The sequence below is a fragment of the Bacillus rossius genome, chromosome 1 (genome assembly GCF_032445375.1).
Source record: "Bacillus rossius redtenbacheri isolate Brsri chromosome 1, Brsri_v3, whole genome shotgun sequence".
Taxonomy (NCBI): domain Eukaryota; kingdom Metazoa; phylum Arthropoda; class Insecta; order Phasmatodea; family Bacillidae; genus Bacillus; species Bacillus rossius.
In genome coordinates, this window is record NC_086330.1 from 48,447,837 (window position 1) to 48,464,358 (window position 16,522).

Genomic DNA, 16,522 nt, shown 5'->3' on the forward strand with positions numbered 1-16,522 from the left:
TGCCGGACAAGCGCCTTAAGCGACACCATGACGCAATGGACGGCCAGGACGAGGGCCCAGCCCCCTGCGCCCGCGGCAGCGACCGATCAGCCCGCACAGGCAGCGACCAAGCAAGGCAGGAGCCAAATAAAGCCACTGTACGCGATTGTGGATGCGACCCACAACTACCCGGCAATCTACTGCGCCCTGAAGGGGTCCCTTCAGGACAAGTTCACGGTATACAACCGTGGCCGCGACCAACTCCAGATCCAGACCGCGAGCGTGCCCGAGTACCAAACCGCGATTAGGGCCCTTAAGGCCATCGGTGCCCAGTTCTCTGTCCTGCTGCAAAAGGACGAGATTCCAAACAAGTTCGTGTTTCGGGGAGTCCACAGGGAGACCCCGACCGAATTCGTGACCGAAACTTTCCAGGACATGCGGCTGCCCGTGCAGTCGTTCTGGTTCCTGGAAAACAGGCACACGCGCCAGAAGTGTGATAAACTAGTATTCGAAGTCCCTCAGACTTGCGACAGTGATAAAATTCTTGCAATCAGGGAATTCGCGGGAATGAGCATACGCGTGGAGAGCTACCGCCACCCGGAAGGACCGAGTCAGTGTAGCAACTGCCAGCGGTTCACGCACGTGGGTAGGGGCTGCAACTCCAAGCCAGTCTGCCGCTGGTGCAGCGGCCCGCACCGCGCTCCCGACTGCTCGCACGGGGGCCATCGCGAATACGTTCGCTGCGCGAACTACAAAGGGCAGCATGCAGCCAACTACCGGGGCTGCCCAGTCTACAAGGCTAAATCGCGCCGTCACCTTCCGCCACAGACACGACGCGAGCGAGAGCGGCAATCAAAATATGACATGAGGGCAAATCGGCATGCTGCAGCGGCAGCACAAACACCGCCCCAGCCACAAGGCCCCTCAGGCCAGCAACCTGGCAACCCGCGCCAGTACTCGGGCCCACCGGCGCCACCCAGGCACTGCCCCTGGGGCCCCCCTGCGCCCCCCCAACTGGGGCAATACTTTCCCCAGCCAGCACCAAACAGGTTCGCGCCCCTTGCGCAGGATCCGAACTACCGAGAAACAGAATGGCCAGTCTGTGCCAACGACTACAGGCCTCGCAGACAGTTCCAGGGCCAGCCCGCGCCACACTTCAAAAAGCACCCGAGCGGCCACAAAAATGGCAAGAGTGCTGCACGCAAGCCGCGCGACACACCTGCGCCTCCCGCACCGCAGGCTCCGGCCCAACCACGCAGAGAGCCACAGAAGGCCCCCCGTGCACAGCCGCAGCAGGCCTCACCTGCACCTGCCGACACAATGGCAGTTGATGCCGCCCCGGGGACGTCATCGGCACCCCAGCCCACCCCCGCGCCCACACCAAAACAACCAGTGCTGGAGGACTTCCTGCAGGTATTGGAGCAATCCGAGACCTTCAAGTCAGACCCCAACCTGGCAGCGACCATCATGCCAATGTGCCAACTCATGGCCATATGGTGCAATCCGCAAACGGAGCTGCCAGATAAAATACAGGCCACAATGGGCTTCGTAAAGCTACTGACTGCTCGCCTCAATGGCAGCAAATAATTCCGGACCGTACCAAACGCAATCGGCCGGAAATACTAATAATAGTCTATACAAAATCCTTTTCTGGAATGCACGTGGAATTAAAAATAAAATATCAGAATTTATTCATCACCTGAATAACTTTAAAATTGATATCGCGGCAATCAATGAAACATTTTTGCAACAAGCAGACCGACTTACTATATTAAATTATGTCATCTATAGGCACGATCGGGATAACAGCGCCAGATGCGGAGGCGTAGCTCTAGCTGTGCATAGGCGCATTAAACATACAGAATGCCAGCTCCCACAGTTTCCTAACTTAGAAGCTGTAGGCATTAACCTGGTCATTAATAGACAACAAGTTAAAATAATTTCCATATATGCTAAACCAGGCCGATCACTTACCGTGGCAGACCTGGAGGCTTTATACAATGTAGGGCCGTGTTTCCTGGCTATCGGGGACATAAATGCTAAGCATATAGAGTGGAACTGCAGGCGCACTACAGCGAACGGTAGACTGCTCTATACGCACCAACTTAATAGGAATTACCATGTGCATGCTCCCTCAGAGCCTACTCATGACACAGGCCAAATAAATTCTTTTCCTGACATACTGGACATGGTTATTAATAAGCGTTTTAATACAGGTTTCGAGCTGGAAGTGGTGCATGAAATGTCCTCAGACCACTTCCCAGTTCACATTCTATTCGACAATGCGAACACAGAAACCAACACGCCCCGCAAAACTAAAGACTATCACCGCGCCGATTGGAGGGGCTTTCAAAATCATTTAATACATGCCTTGCCTGACGCTACAGAGCTTAATATTACAACAGGCAATGAATTGGAGGCAGCGATAGCTGACCTCACAACAAAAATACAAGACGGGATAACCGCGTGCATACCAGAAAAGGAGATTAGGTTAGAGCATGACGAGCTGCCAGCATACATCTCGCAATTAATAGCACAAAAAAGCCGCCTACGTAGACGGTACACGAGACACAGACAGGCCGAAACCAAGCGCCGAATAAATGAATTACAGACAGTAATATCGGAAGAAATAGAACTCTGGCGCGCCCGCACATGGGAACATAAAATTTCTAAACTCAAAATCCAGGACAATAGCGCCTGGACTATGACGAAACGCATACCTAATAAATCACAGAAAATTCCTCCCCTACAAACTGACACGGGAATAGCTTTCAAACCCGCGGACAAGGCAGAAGCCTTTTTAAAAACACTGGAAACCGCATTCCAGCCACACAATCAGCCATGCGACAGGCAATTCACTGCGCAAATATACAGGGAATTGCGTACTAAACTACAACAGCCAGTGATAGCCGAACCGGCTCCCACTTTCACACAAGAAATAAAAAGGGTTATAAAATGCATGAAACCTCGAAAAGCCCCCGGAAACGATAGCATCCAGGCTATCGTCTTAAAACAACTTCCAGATGAAACACTGGAATATTTAGCTGCGTGTATTAATGCGATTTTAAATTGCAACACTTTCCCGAACAATGGAAAGAGGCGAATGTAATTGTCTTTCATAAACCTGGGAAAGATAAAACCCTCCCGCAAAATTACAGACCAATAAGCTTGTTAAGCACACTGTCAAAAGTAGCCGAACGTATAATTTTACACAGGTTAAATATACACATAAGAGAACATAACATTCTGCCCAACGAGCAGTTTGGTTTTCGCGCAGCGCATTCCACAATACAGCCACTAGTTCGCCTCACAGAGGAAATAACTAGCGCATTCAATGTCGAAGACTATGTAATTGCTACATTTCTAGATGTTGAAAAAGCATTCGATAGAGTCTTCCACGCAGGCCTCATATACAAATTGTATGAAACAGGCTTCCCCGACTGCTACGTAAAATTAATAGCATCATACCTGGCCAATCGAACATTTAGAGTCACCACGGAAGGCACTAAATCCACACTTAAACACATAAATGCTGGTGTACCACAAGGCAGCATTTTAGGGCCAGTATTATTTAATGTGTATGTAAGCGACATACCCAAGCCAGAGCACCGCCTAGTGAAGCTAGGCTGCTATGCAGACGACACGGTTCTGTACAGCAGATCACATAACCTGCGCCTAGCTACGACTAGACTGCAAACCGCGCTAGATACAATGCAACATTGGTGCACAAAATGGCGCACTAAAATAAATACCACAAAATCTGAAGTAGTAGTATTTACACGAAAAAATCTACCGCAACCAAATAACAGGCCACAGCTAACCTTGTTTGGCGAAAATATACCGCACAAGGACGCAGCTAAATACTTAGGAGTCATCATGGACCGCAAACTTCTATGGCGAAACCATATAGACACCAAGCGCGGCCAAGCATATGGGAGAATGAGCTCACTCTACCCAGTAATGAGTAGGCGCCTGGGAGGCACTGTGTACAATGGCTTGGCCCTGTATACCGCCCTCATTCGACCCATAATTACATATGCAGCCCCCGTGTGGGCCACAGCAGCCAAAACACATCTACTAAAACTGCAGCGAATACAAAATAGATGCATTCGTATCGCCACAGACGCCCCCAGATACTGCCCAGTAGAGGCACTCCATCGGGAAACGGACATGGAGACATTACACGATTTCTACATTCGAACTACACAAACATTTTACGATAAATGTGCGACAAATCAAAACCCACTTGTTTCATCCCTCGGACAATACGACCCGGATGAAATAATTAAGTTTAAGCGACCGAAAATGGTACTCGCGCACCGACCACCATAGTGACCTGTCATTGGCCGGACCCTGCGGCCAATCACAGCGCGCATACGCGGCCACCCGGCCACGCTCGGCGCAGCTTACCCGAAAAAGCGGTACCCCGACCAAACGGTTGCGGACCGGCGAGAAAATTCTGCCCTATGCTTTAGCATAGCGAGGGCAGGTCGCGCCTTCAAATTACACAAAAACACTAGTGCACTTCACACAAGTATGCTGGCAGCTATCACACACATCACAACTAATTTTTAAGAGTACACAAACCCGTAGAAAATAAGCGTAGGAAGTTGCTGCTAGGGATTCGCAATGAAGGAGTGGGCAATTTCTCTAACCGACCGACTGCCTTTTGCTGGCGACAGGCGATCTGAAGCTATGTCCTCTCCAGAGTTTGTCCCGACACATCAACTTGCGGGCACACTATTTAAATTAATTATTCGTAGCTATCGATGCGTAGATGCTGTGATAATGGGCTAAGCAATGACGGACGAACTAATTTCTCTAAGTGCCGACAGCCATTGACAGGCGACAGGCGACCTGAAGCTATAGTTTCTCCGGAGTAAGGCCCTTGTCTCAGCTCGCGGGTAATTAACGTAATAAAAATATCTAATACTCACACATGCGCTACAACACATGTCATTTAGAATTAGGAAACAAAATAGTATTAACTTCAGCTGGCTGGCAGCTGGGGGGAAACGACTAAGTCGCCCCCCAAAAAAACCAGTGCCCCTAAACACCACAAGCGGACACAACCGTCCAAGCGCCCAACCCCCGCATGGTAGACTATTTCTACTCTGACCAACTCTTCTTCCTGAACCATCCTTCTGTTCCTGTAACCAACCTGCTTGTAATTAATGCATGAAATTTTGCATCCCGCATGAAAGTGCCCAGGGTTTTCCCTGTGTCTATGCAGGTTTTACCTGGGCCCAACTTATCTAGTTATAGTCTAGTATTTAGGAAGGGGAGTTAGTCATGGCGCCAATTGCAGCCATGGCTGGCCAATCCCCGAACAAGCACACGATGCATGCTCCCTTGTCTGCATGGCTTAAACCCAGCATGAATAGGCGTAAAGGCTTCGGCCTGGGACGCACCTAGAGTCTTCCCTAACCCAGACCCTCCCAAACAAAATACACTTAGTTTTAGTTAGGTTAGGAAAAAAAAAAAAAAAAAATTGCCTAGCCATAGATCCTTACCCCAGAGAAATCTGGGGAAATATAGCAGTAGCATTGAATTGGTGTTTATTTACTGCTCTCCTCTTCCTACTCTCTCTCTCTCTCTCTCTCTCCTCTTCCTTCGTAGTGGCCTTCGGGATTATTCTCTGGAATCTTTTGCTGGAGCGGCCTTCGGGTTTACGCTCTAGCATCTTTCTTCCCCCTGGAGCGGTCTTCGGGATTACGCTCTAGACTCCTTTCCCCCCCTTGGAGCGGCCCTTCGGGGATTTCGCTCTAAGCTCCTGTTACTACCCCCCTCTCCCCTATCTTCGCTCATGCCAAGCATGAGGGCAGGTTAGACCAATATCTGTGCGTCAAGGAGCAGCTGCCAACCTACCAGTGGGGCCTGTCGCCCCACCTCATGCCACTCCATCACCCGACGCTGCTGCCGGGACACGTCAGCGTATTCCAACATCAGCCTCACCAATGTGCAATAAGCCTTTTCCTTTACTTTCCTTCTTGTCCCTTAAGCTGAGTAATTGGAAAATAAAGACGCCATAATTTTTCCAATGGTTAATGGGCCAATAAAATTATAAAATTTGGCTCCATCAAATAATAGTATATAATACTTTGACGTCGGACCGCCCGTGACAGTTGACGCCGACCGCCAATGCTCCTCTGTCGCATAGACCGCTATGCCTCATCAACATCTCGCAAAAACGTGTGCACCGAACGCGCTCGAGCGCGCAGCAAAGTGTAGTGCGTGCGACGAGGCGAACGCCATGCAACGAGTGCTGCGCCGGCGGAAGGATCCCGCCGGGTGTGGCATATCCCTCCACCGCACTACAACAAATTATTTTAATTATGTTTTCCACAGGTTTTTATTAAACATTATTTTTCATTAATTAATAATTCAGTCTTTGCAAAATCATGTTTCACTGTGCGATTTGTCCCGAACCTGGCCGGTTCAGTTTCCCGCGAAATTCGCACGTTTCCGCGGGAGGGCTGGCGGGGGAGGGGGGTCGCGCGCGGCGACACCGGCAGTGTCCTTCGAGAGCTCAACCAGGCCGGCAGCCTGCGCGCAACGCGGAACCTTCAACCTTTGCTTTCACCGACATGTAGCTTGCAATAGTGTAATATCTTTTCAACCTTTTTACGTACAGTTCCGCGGTCGGCCTAAATTTACCATGAGGTACTTAATTTAATTAAATCAGTGCTCCGAGATGAGTGTTCTACGTCATACGTAAGTACTGTGGGGAGTTTATGTGAATTTACGTCGGCGCTTCACGCCCCAACCTAGCCTACCGGCTACATAGTTTTGGCCCGCACGGGGCAGCCAGCAGGCGACGCGTGCCATCGAACTTAATAACGATTCAGTCTCTGGGACACATCTAGACACCACGTAGAGTCGCCGGAGACACGGGCCTACGTGTCGCTAGCCCAGTTTATTAAGTGTAATGTATCAATGAAATAGTTGTTCGTCCAAGTGTTATCTGTCACGTCAGGGTTTATGTATCATCGTTGTACGGCATTGCGCCGCCAAACATAATAACGAGTCAGTCCCTGGGACACACCTAGACATCACGTAGAGTCGCCGGAGACACGGGCCTACGTGCTGCTAGCCCAGTTTATTAAGAGCTAGGTAATAGTGTAGTGTATTGTTCGTCAAGATATCGTGTGCCATATCAGAGTGTATTTTTGTAACTATCGCATCACGTGTACAAGTCCGCCCCTCACGCGCATTAAAATCGAGAGCCGCCACTGAGGAAGTGAGCTGCGTGTGTGACTAGTCGCGTCGGGCAAACCGTTACGGCCAGAACGGGCAGCACCATGTATTGGGCTGTGCTGTATTAAATTCTCCAACAAAACTTTGTGTTATTCTTCAGGCGTCCCGAGTGGCCATAACAGCTCGGGGGGCCCTACTGCGTTGACCCCTACCTCTAGCCACAAGGCCGAACCTTCCCTGAGATCACGAACCCGAACAAAAATCCCGTCTATATAGTCAGAGGTAGCGGTGACGGCGTCACAGTGAAGTCCGGTCTCCACCCCGCCAGTACCGGACCCCGCTGCGAGACCGCACCCCTAGCCTAGCTTACGCAGGATGATACTGCCCCCTTCCTCGGCCGGCCACGGTCATCGGCAGTCGACAACGGGTCATCAACTAGGACGGACGTGCCATTCCCCACGTTTCCCATCCGTTCAAGTAACCAACGTCAGGTAATGACGTGCGTGTGTTTATTGTGTTCAGCCACCATACCCTAATCAATAGCCTAGGAGCTTAGTAGTGCACGCTGGGGCTGACGACTCACCACATGAATGGCTAGACGCTTTAAGACTAGCCTGGCGCCCTCCCGGAGAACCCGTAGGAGTAATGCTCGTTGCGGAGAACTAACACCTCAACAGAGACACCAGCAACTACTAGGCTCATCCCGGGTATCGAGCTCAAGGCCCCGTGTGATGTCAACTTGGTACCAGATATTATGATTAACTGACTGCTATAAATATTTTCCCCTGTAATATAATTGGCATTTAGTATTTAATTTATTTTTATTTACAATCTTGATATAATTTTTATTTTTAAACATTTTGTTCTTCTGTTGCTATATTTTTTGGATAAATGCTAAAACATTCTGTTGGCTACATACTGTTGCAACCAAATGGCATGTTTTATTTCCTTTCTCTCCCCCTTAATTTAGAATGAAACGAATATTAACAAATATTATTTTGTTTGTTACACTGACTCGAAGCAGTTGGAGCAACTGTTCAAATTGATCATTTTCGTTTAAAATTGTTGCGGTTTGTGGCTTGTGGGTTAGTTTTGCTATGACTGATTTTTTCAAGTTTTTATTTGTTGCTTTAAATGTGATATAAAATGTCAACTCCCGTAGAGAATTTGAAAAATTTTACTGGAATGGTAGCTGAAGTGGAGATGCACAAAGCAATTATAGTTTTTGGTCATGAAGGAGATCAAGAACATGCATTGTTAAAGAAGGAGAAGTTAACGATTAGAGGGCAACATGTGCGTGCGGAATCTCTGCCAGAAGTTTTGCCTGTTGGCTCCATTATTAAGTTTTGGTGCTACAAAATACCTGAAATAAAGTCTGTAGAATGCGCGTGGTTTGTAACTCATGCTATCAAGCAAGATTCTTGTCAGTTTGGGGTTAGTTTGGATTCTAATTCTAAAAACTCTCCAGGTTGTGTGAACCAGACTGCTGATTTTTTGCCAGGCCTTCATCAGTTGCATGGAACTATTTTTGAAATGTCTGAGAGGCACGGTGTCATAGCATATGATACTGCAGGTGAGAATGTTAGTTAATACTCATATATACTATATCCTTTCATTTCTCTTTGAGTTGTTAGATTTAGATTATATCGATGGTGTTATGCAGTAAGGGCCCTATCAACAAAATGTAATTTATTCAGGAGAACAGAAAAACTTCCTCAAAAATCACAATTTCATGATAAAAATCTCAAAATATTTCATTATGAAATTTATTTTATTAATAGCTGCAATTGGGTACAAATTGCCCGGTGGCAAGCATTCTCCCTACTTCCCCCTCACTCTCCTTCTGAACTGGTCCACACTCCCAGCCGCCACACACTCCTCCTCCAGCCTATTCCATTCCCCTACTGTCCTCACGACCATCACATTTTTTCCCCTTTCTGTTCTCCTCCTCTCTTTGAAAACCTTCCTAGTATTTTCCTTCCTACTTCTAGGCATTCCCATTTTGACTTTGCCCCCCAGCTCTCCCCATCCTCCTACTCCACTCAGCACCTGGTACATCTTGACCAATCTCTCCTTCTGTCTTCTATCCTTTAAGCTCTCCCATCTCATTCCTATCATCATCTCTGTGGTACTGCACTCCCCCTTCCCTTCTCTGTCCGTTCTCCTCCACTTGCCCTTCACCCATCTAGCTGCTCTCCTCTGCACCCCCTCCAGCTCCCTCTCAAGAACTGCCGTGTATGGGTCCCACACTGCTGCGGCATACTCCAGCATGGGGCGGACCATAGTTTTATAGGCCTTGTCACGTATGCTGCTGCTTCCCCCCCTGAGCACTCGTCCCAGCATGCCCAGGGCCTGTCTGCTCTTCTTCACTACCTTGTCTACATGCTCCCCCCACCCCAGGTTACCCTGCAGCACCACCCCTAGATATTTATAGCTGTCGGCCTCACTTATCACGTCTCCCCTCCAGCGATATTCCCTCCTGACAATCTTCCTCTTCCTGGTAAACCTGACCACTTTCGTCTTTCCCACATTTATTGGTAAATATTTACTTGGGCGGTATTTCCGAAAAAAAATGAAAAAAATCCGAAAATACCTTTATTTAATGCTCTTCAACTTCCTCTTTTCATTAAAAGCGGCGGAGATTAGAAATTCCAAATACTTTAGGAGATATCGAATTTTTAAATTTCTTCATATGTAGTGGAGCGGTATTTGCGAAAAAAAATTTTAAAAATCCGAAAATACCTTTATTATATGCTCTTCAACTTCCTCTTTTCATTAAAAGCGGCGGAGATTAGAAATTCCAAATACTTTAGGAGATATCAAATTTTTAAATTTCAGCACAAAACCAGCGCATTCCTGTGGCGTGCGTGCACCATTGTTTTTTGTTTACGTACGAGTATCTATTTTTTTATTGGATAATGTCGTCACGTGATTGTTCGTGATAGGCCAGAATTCAAATGAACTAATACGTGATTATTTAGTTCAATTATTGTTTAAAACGGTGTTTAATTACCGCCTCCAACTTAGGTGAGTTTTTAACGTTTCTAATTTTAAAGTCTTATTTGTTATTTTGATATTGTTGCGCAAGTAATAAGTAACAAAAAAATTTACGTGAGTTGTTACTGTACATCCTTTGTTACGGGTTTGTTAGGTAAGGTCAGTTACATTATAAATAATTTAAAACTAAAGAATAATTAAAATTAATTCACATTATTTTTAATATCACCTTAGTTTGAAAGTATTTATAATGTAACTGACCTGACCTAATCGACCATTTTAGTTTACTGTTCACCCTCTGTCCGGGTTTGTTTGGTCAGGTCAGTTACATTATAAATATTTTAAAACTAAACAGCCATTAAAATTAATTCACAAAATAATTTTTAATGTCGGCTTAGTTTGAAAGTATTAATAATGTAACTGACCTGACCTAATCAACCATTTTATTGATTACGCATTCACGATTCACGTATTCACGAACACACGGCAAAATAACAAAAATGGCGGCGCTCGAATGGTTCCACAGGTCTTGTATTGCAAAATTAAAAAATTCGATATCTCCTAAAGTATTTGGAATTTCTTATCTCCGCCGCTTTTAATGAAAAGAGGAAGTTGAAGAGCATATGATAAAGGTATTTTCGGATTTGTAACTTTTTTTTTGCAAATACCGCTCAACTACATATGATGAAATTTAAAAATTAGATATCTCCTAAAGTATTTGGAATTTCTTACCTCCGCCACTTTTAATGAAAAGAGGAAGTTGAAGAGCATAAAATAAAGGTATTTTCGGATTTTTAACATTTTTTTTTCGGAAATACCGCCCAAGTAAATATTTACCCATTTATTTTCATACCATTATTTTCCACCCATTCTTCCAGCCTTTCCAGATGCTCCTGTAACCCATTTCTTTCCGCATCCATGTAAACCACGCAGTCGTCTGCAAAAAGCCTAATATGCCCTTGTATCTTCTCTCCTATATCATTCATCATTATGGTAAAGAGAAGTGGGCCAAGCACACTGCCCTGCGGCACCCCTGATGTAACCCTTCCTTCCTCCGATAACTCCTCCTCCACACGTACCCTCTGTGTCCGGTTACTTATGAAGTCACCAATCCAACCCACCACCCTCCTGTCACTTATAGCTCCCTCCACTTTTTTCATCATTTTTTCGTGAGGAACTTTATCGAAATCGATGAAGCAGGCATCAATCTGTAGACCATTATCTACCCCCTCCACCAGCTCCTCCAACAGTCCAGCCAGCTGAGTCTCGCACGAATATCCCCTTCGAAATCCATGCTGTCTCCTGTCAATCCACTTTCTACCATCCAGCTCCCCTACCACATGCCTGTGCACTAACCTCTCCATCACCTTGCCCACCGCCGACGTGATACTAACAGGTCTATAGCTGGCTGGGTCCTCTTTGCTACCCCCCTTCTTGTATATCGGTACCACCACCGCCTCCTTCCATTCTTGCGGCAACTTGCCCTACTGCATCGATCTACTGAATAGCAGCTCCAGGTACTTCACCATGGCTTGCCCCCCCAGCTTTATCATCCCATTCCCTATGCCATCCTTACCTATGGCTTTCCTGCTGTCTAACCTTTTCACTACTTTCTCAGTTTCTTCCTTCCTGATCTCAAGCCGTTTCTCGTGTCGCCCTGTACTATGCTCAGCATGATTCCTTTCCCACTGTTTTCCCTTCTCGAACACTGACATGTATTTTTATAAGACATGACATATTCCACACACAATTACTAATGTCAAAAAAATAATAGAAACAAACTATATAATGTCGATAAAGCCCTTACTGCTTGCAAGATTACCTTGAATAGTTGATAGTGACCAAAATATTTTTTTACATGGCCCTTTCTGCACGAAAGGTTTTTTTTAACTTTGTTAAAATTTTATGAATTACCCCACTGTATTTTCTAAAAAATTAAGAACAATAACATTTAGAATATTGGAAATTTTAAGAATAGGCACTTAAATTTACATCAACATTCCTTTATCAATGAAACAATGTTCTTTTAATTAAATAGATTAAAAACATTCACATTTGCATAATTAAACTATCATCTGTTTTACAATATTGAATCACTCAAGAAACATACAATTATTATGAACATTTCAACTGAAACATATTTCAGGCTAATACACATAAGTATACATTGACTTAACATCTTACAATACAAAAAAAAATTAATTACAATTACTCATCAGAATCTTCCTCATCGGTCTCTGGTAGACAGTCTCTTACAGAAGCTTTCCAGGGTATCTTCTGGTACTCATCCCAGCACCGCTGCGGTATAATGTTGCGTTCACACAATTGCCACAAATCCTTATATTTCTCAGCTGAAATTGGACGTCTGGCCTTGTGAAGTTGCTTTAGCTCACAGTCTTCTTCTTGTTGTGGTCTTCCTCTTCCTTTATGGGGGCCAATGGTCATAGTTTGAGATTCGCTGCCTTCTTGGAATGAATATTTGATGTCAACTGTTTCAAACGTCTTCATAAATTTCACTTGACATATCTCCTGAAACTTTATCTTGTCTCCTGATGTATGTTCTTTCCTTTGTGTGGGGAAAAACTTCTTTTCAATTGATTTCCAATCTTTGAAGTCTGAGTACTTCATGACATACACAGTGTATGGTCTATGTGATGTTCTAGCATTTTCTATCCATGTAGGCCATTCGGATGGAGCCCATACCACTTTGTGTTTTAGGCTGCGTTCTATTACACCGTGAACTGAATCTACAGGCATATATGTGTGTCCTGGGAGAAGGTAATTTATTGTTATGCTTGTGAGTGTAGGTAAATTTTGCAAAGTATAAGCTATCATACTCAATATAACATGATTCTTGTTTTGCCCCGGACAACTGTCACAGTAGAGTGACAGTGTGTTCACACTTTTTTCCAAGTCGACTTTGTTTATGTACATGTGGAGCATAGATGCTATTTCATTGCAACCTCGGTTGCCATCGCTTTCCCCCCACACATAGCAATAAACCTTTCTGGTATGGTTTTCATACACAGTAAAGTTGTATACAGAATACTTTCTACTGTAATATAGCAACATGTTGTCACCATGTGGTGTGTTTAACACCTTTTGCAAGTCAAAACTAGCACATAAAAATCCTTCAGTGCCACTTAATTTCTGATCGTTCGTAAAATGCACTTTTGTTGCCTCTTTTTTCTTTAATGTGGTCTTCAAACTTTTCAGTAGAAATACCACCGTGTTCCAAACGTCCTTGTTCTTCTGCCAAACATACAACACATTTGTCCTTTTTCGGAATGTGTATTCCAATGTTGTAGAATTCCTTCCAAACATTCTTGAACACCCCAGCTTTAGCAAAGGGGATCATTTTTTCCTGACAGTCTTTCTTATAAAGCCTATACACATTTTCTAGGCTCTTGTACTCAATTGGTATGTAGGTTTTTTTGGAAGAACTACGACAGTAGTGTGATGGCACTGCTGGCAATTTCTGGATGAATGTGTGTATGTCTTTTGTAATAGTAGTAGGTGTTTTGTTTGCAGGTTCTTTCTTGCCCCGTTCATCTGGTTTAGCTCTGCTTATGCCAGTCTTGTTTTCCCATGTATAGCGCACAGTTTTTGCAGAGATGTTCAATGTTTTCACGAAAAATTTCAAACAAACATTTATTCGTTTTCCCTTAGATGGGAAAGAATAACACCTTGTTTCCCTTTGCTTTGATTTGTCAGAAGTCCATCTCCTTTTATTTTGTACCTGAGCTGCACAAGACAGTATCCAATCCCTTTGCTTACTCCTGTCGCGAAGACTCCAATACTGTTGAAATAACTGTTGTCTCTCATCTTCGGTAAAGCTTTCTGAACATTTATTGGGACATTTTCCTTTAGAACAGGGATTGGGTTGCATGTTTTTTCCACTCACAAACAATCCTTTGTCATTCGCATAGGGCTCACCACTGTTTCATTGCCTTTTTCGTCTCTCACGTCCCCTTTCTTCTTTACTTTGCCTTTTTCTGCCAATAGCTATTTCACTTTCCATGTCATTGTGATTACTAGCATTTCCATCAGAATCTGATGCGTTGTCTCCATTTTGTGCGCCTATAGAATCACTGATGTTGCCTTCGTTATCTAATGTTCCATTCTCATTTGCAACCACAGTGTCACCACGCTCACTACCAAACGTACACATTTCATCGACACGTTCGTTCAATACCAATTCACTATTACATACTTTTCCAGTGATATTGTCACTTGGCATGTTACTTGCAAAATAATTTTCGGCTGTGGCATTTGTATTTTCGGACACACTATAAACATTAGTATCATGGTATTCATCTTTTCTGTCCGTTACTGTCACAAACCCATCAAATATTATCTCGGCATTATCTATATCGTTGCTGGTAAGTACCACTGAAGATTGTACCACATTAACGTCAACATTTTGGTTGTCTCTATTTAAAACAGAACCCTCACCTTCAAAAACACTATTGCTAATTGGCACATTTGCAAGACGTTTCTTAACCTCTAAACCAGGCTTGGAGGTATCATCACACACTGACTGTACAATATTACCTGTGTTACTTATCGAATTATTTTCATCTTCTTGATTTAACACAAGATTAACTAATAAGCGACCTCTACTAAAGTCGGACATTTCTGCAACAACACAATCTCATTTACAGCAAATGACAGCAAACAATATTATGTATACAAGCCATTCATAGTCATAGAATAAGATAAAGAAATGGGCTGTGTTAAACAACTTCTACAGAACTAATATAAATAATGAATCTTTATTTATAAAACGGAATATACCTCCTAAGCAAACTTTGACAGTGCCCTCAACAAAGGTGATAAGGCCTTTACTGCACGATAGACAGAATAAAACTGTGTTGATAGTGCCCTTTAAATTTTCCATATCTCTTACGTTATTGAGGCTACGATAACGCCCTTACTGTCAATCTATTCAGCTTGGAAAATCCTGAAAAACGATACCAAAATGTCAAAATCGAAAATTTGGTTGATAAGGCCCTTACTGCATAACACCATCGATATGTTCGTTCGGGGATAGTTGAGAGAGTGCGAGAACTTTTGAAAAAAAATTGTTGTGCCCTATGTATGTCCTGCTACCGTTCCGCCTGATCAATAACACTAAAGTATGTGTATGGGATATGACTAATGCATATATATAGTATTGAAAACAAATACAATTGATATAATTTAAGTTCAATTTATTTAAATCTAATATTGGACGAAAAGTGAAGTCGCAGAACAATAATATAACCTAGCGGCAAATGAGTGATACTTTAAGAGCGTTTATTGCTACTTTTCGGAGAAATTTTTTAATAAATCCTTGTAACTTTGAATAGTTCTGTGTGTGTGTGTGCACACACACACACACACCTAAATTATAAAGTAGGTCTATTAGCATATTTTGTTTTATATAAGGTGCATGTTTCATTTTAATAAAATATGAAACATAATTGCATGAGTTCAGTTTCCAACCACAAAACAGAGTAAGTTGCATAATTTGTTAATGCAAAGAAAATAAACACATCTCTAATAAAGTTAATGTTTTGTAGTTTATTTAGTTCGTGTTATAACTAATTATAATTCACATATGTAATCCCTCTTGTTAATTTTTTTTACTAAATATTATAATTTGAATAATTGTCAGGGTAATTTTATGTTCAAATTACTATTTAGACTCCTTTCTAGCATAAACAAAATACTATAAAACATTTATTCCACAATTACAGAGAATTCATAAATTTGTTTGATTTAATAACTCCTGTAAATGTCATAACAGTTGGTGTTTGCGTAAGATTTTTATAATGATTTGTTTTAAACATGAGGTTAGTTATGATTTTTTACATTCCAATACTTATTTTTTTCTTAATTTCGCTAGGGGTAAATTTCTTCAGGGTTTATGGAACATTTAGTACTAGTTTAGTTTTATGTCATATAGTCCAGTCATTTGGTAGTTTTACCTGGAAAGTTTTCCGGGAGTTTTGAAAATTTGTATTTGTATAGATTTCGACTTGCTCTTTTTAAATTTTCACTTTGCCACCTCGTATCATTGCCGCTCGCGCCGCCATATTGGAAAAATGGCGCCCAAAAACAGTTTTTTGACGATATCTCCTTTCCTACTCATTTTACGATGAAAATAGTTATAAGATAAATTAAACTAGAAAAAATTTCCTAGAATTTATCTCATAACGTTCTTATCGTAAAATTGATAGTTTAAGCCTACTAGCGCTGCAAAGTCTACTCCAAAACTCGTATTAGCGCAAAAACTCATTTCCACACCACCATGAAGTAGAGTTAGTGCTGCTTTTTTTTTTTGTGGTATCCCCAGTAGGCCTAA

General features: G+C 43.4%; 1 protein-coding gene across 1 annotated transcript in view; it reads left to right on the forward strand.

The window, feature by feature from the left end:
- The first annotated feature begins 8,192 nt into the window (after positions 1-8,192).
- Positions 8,193-16,522, forward strand: part of LOC134535583 (uncharacterized) — a 31,799-nt gene continuing 23,469 nt past the window's right edge. The window contains exon 1 of the mRNA XM_063374798.1: positions 8,193-8,749. Within this exon, the coding sequence (XP_063230868.1) occupies positions 8,323-8,749 (427 nt within the window). The 5' untranslated portion in view covers positions 8,193-8,322. The remainder of the gene's footprint in view (positions 8,750-16,522) is intronic.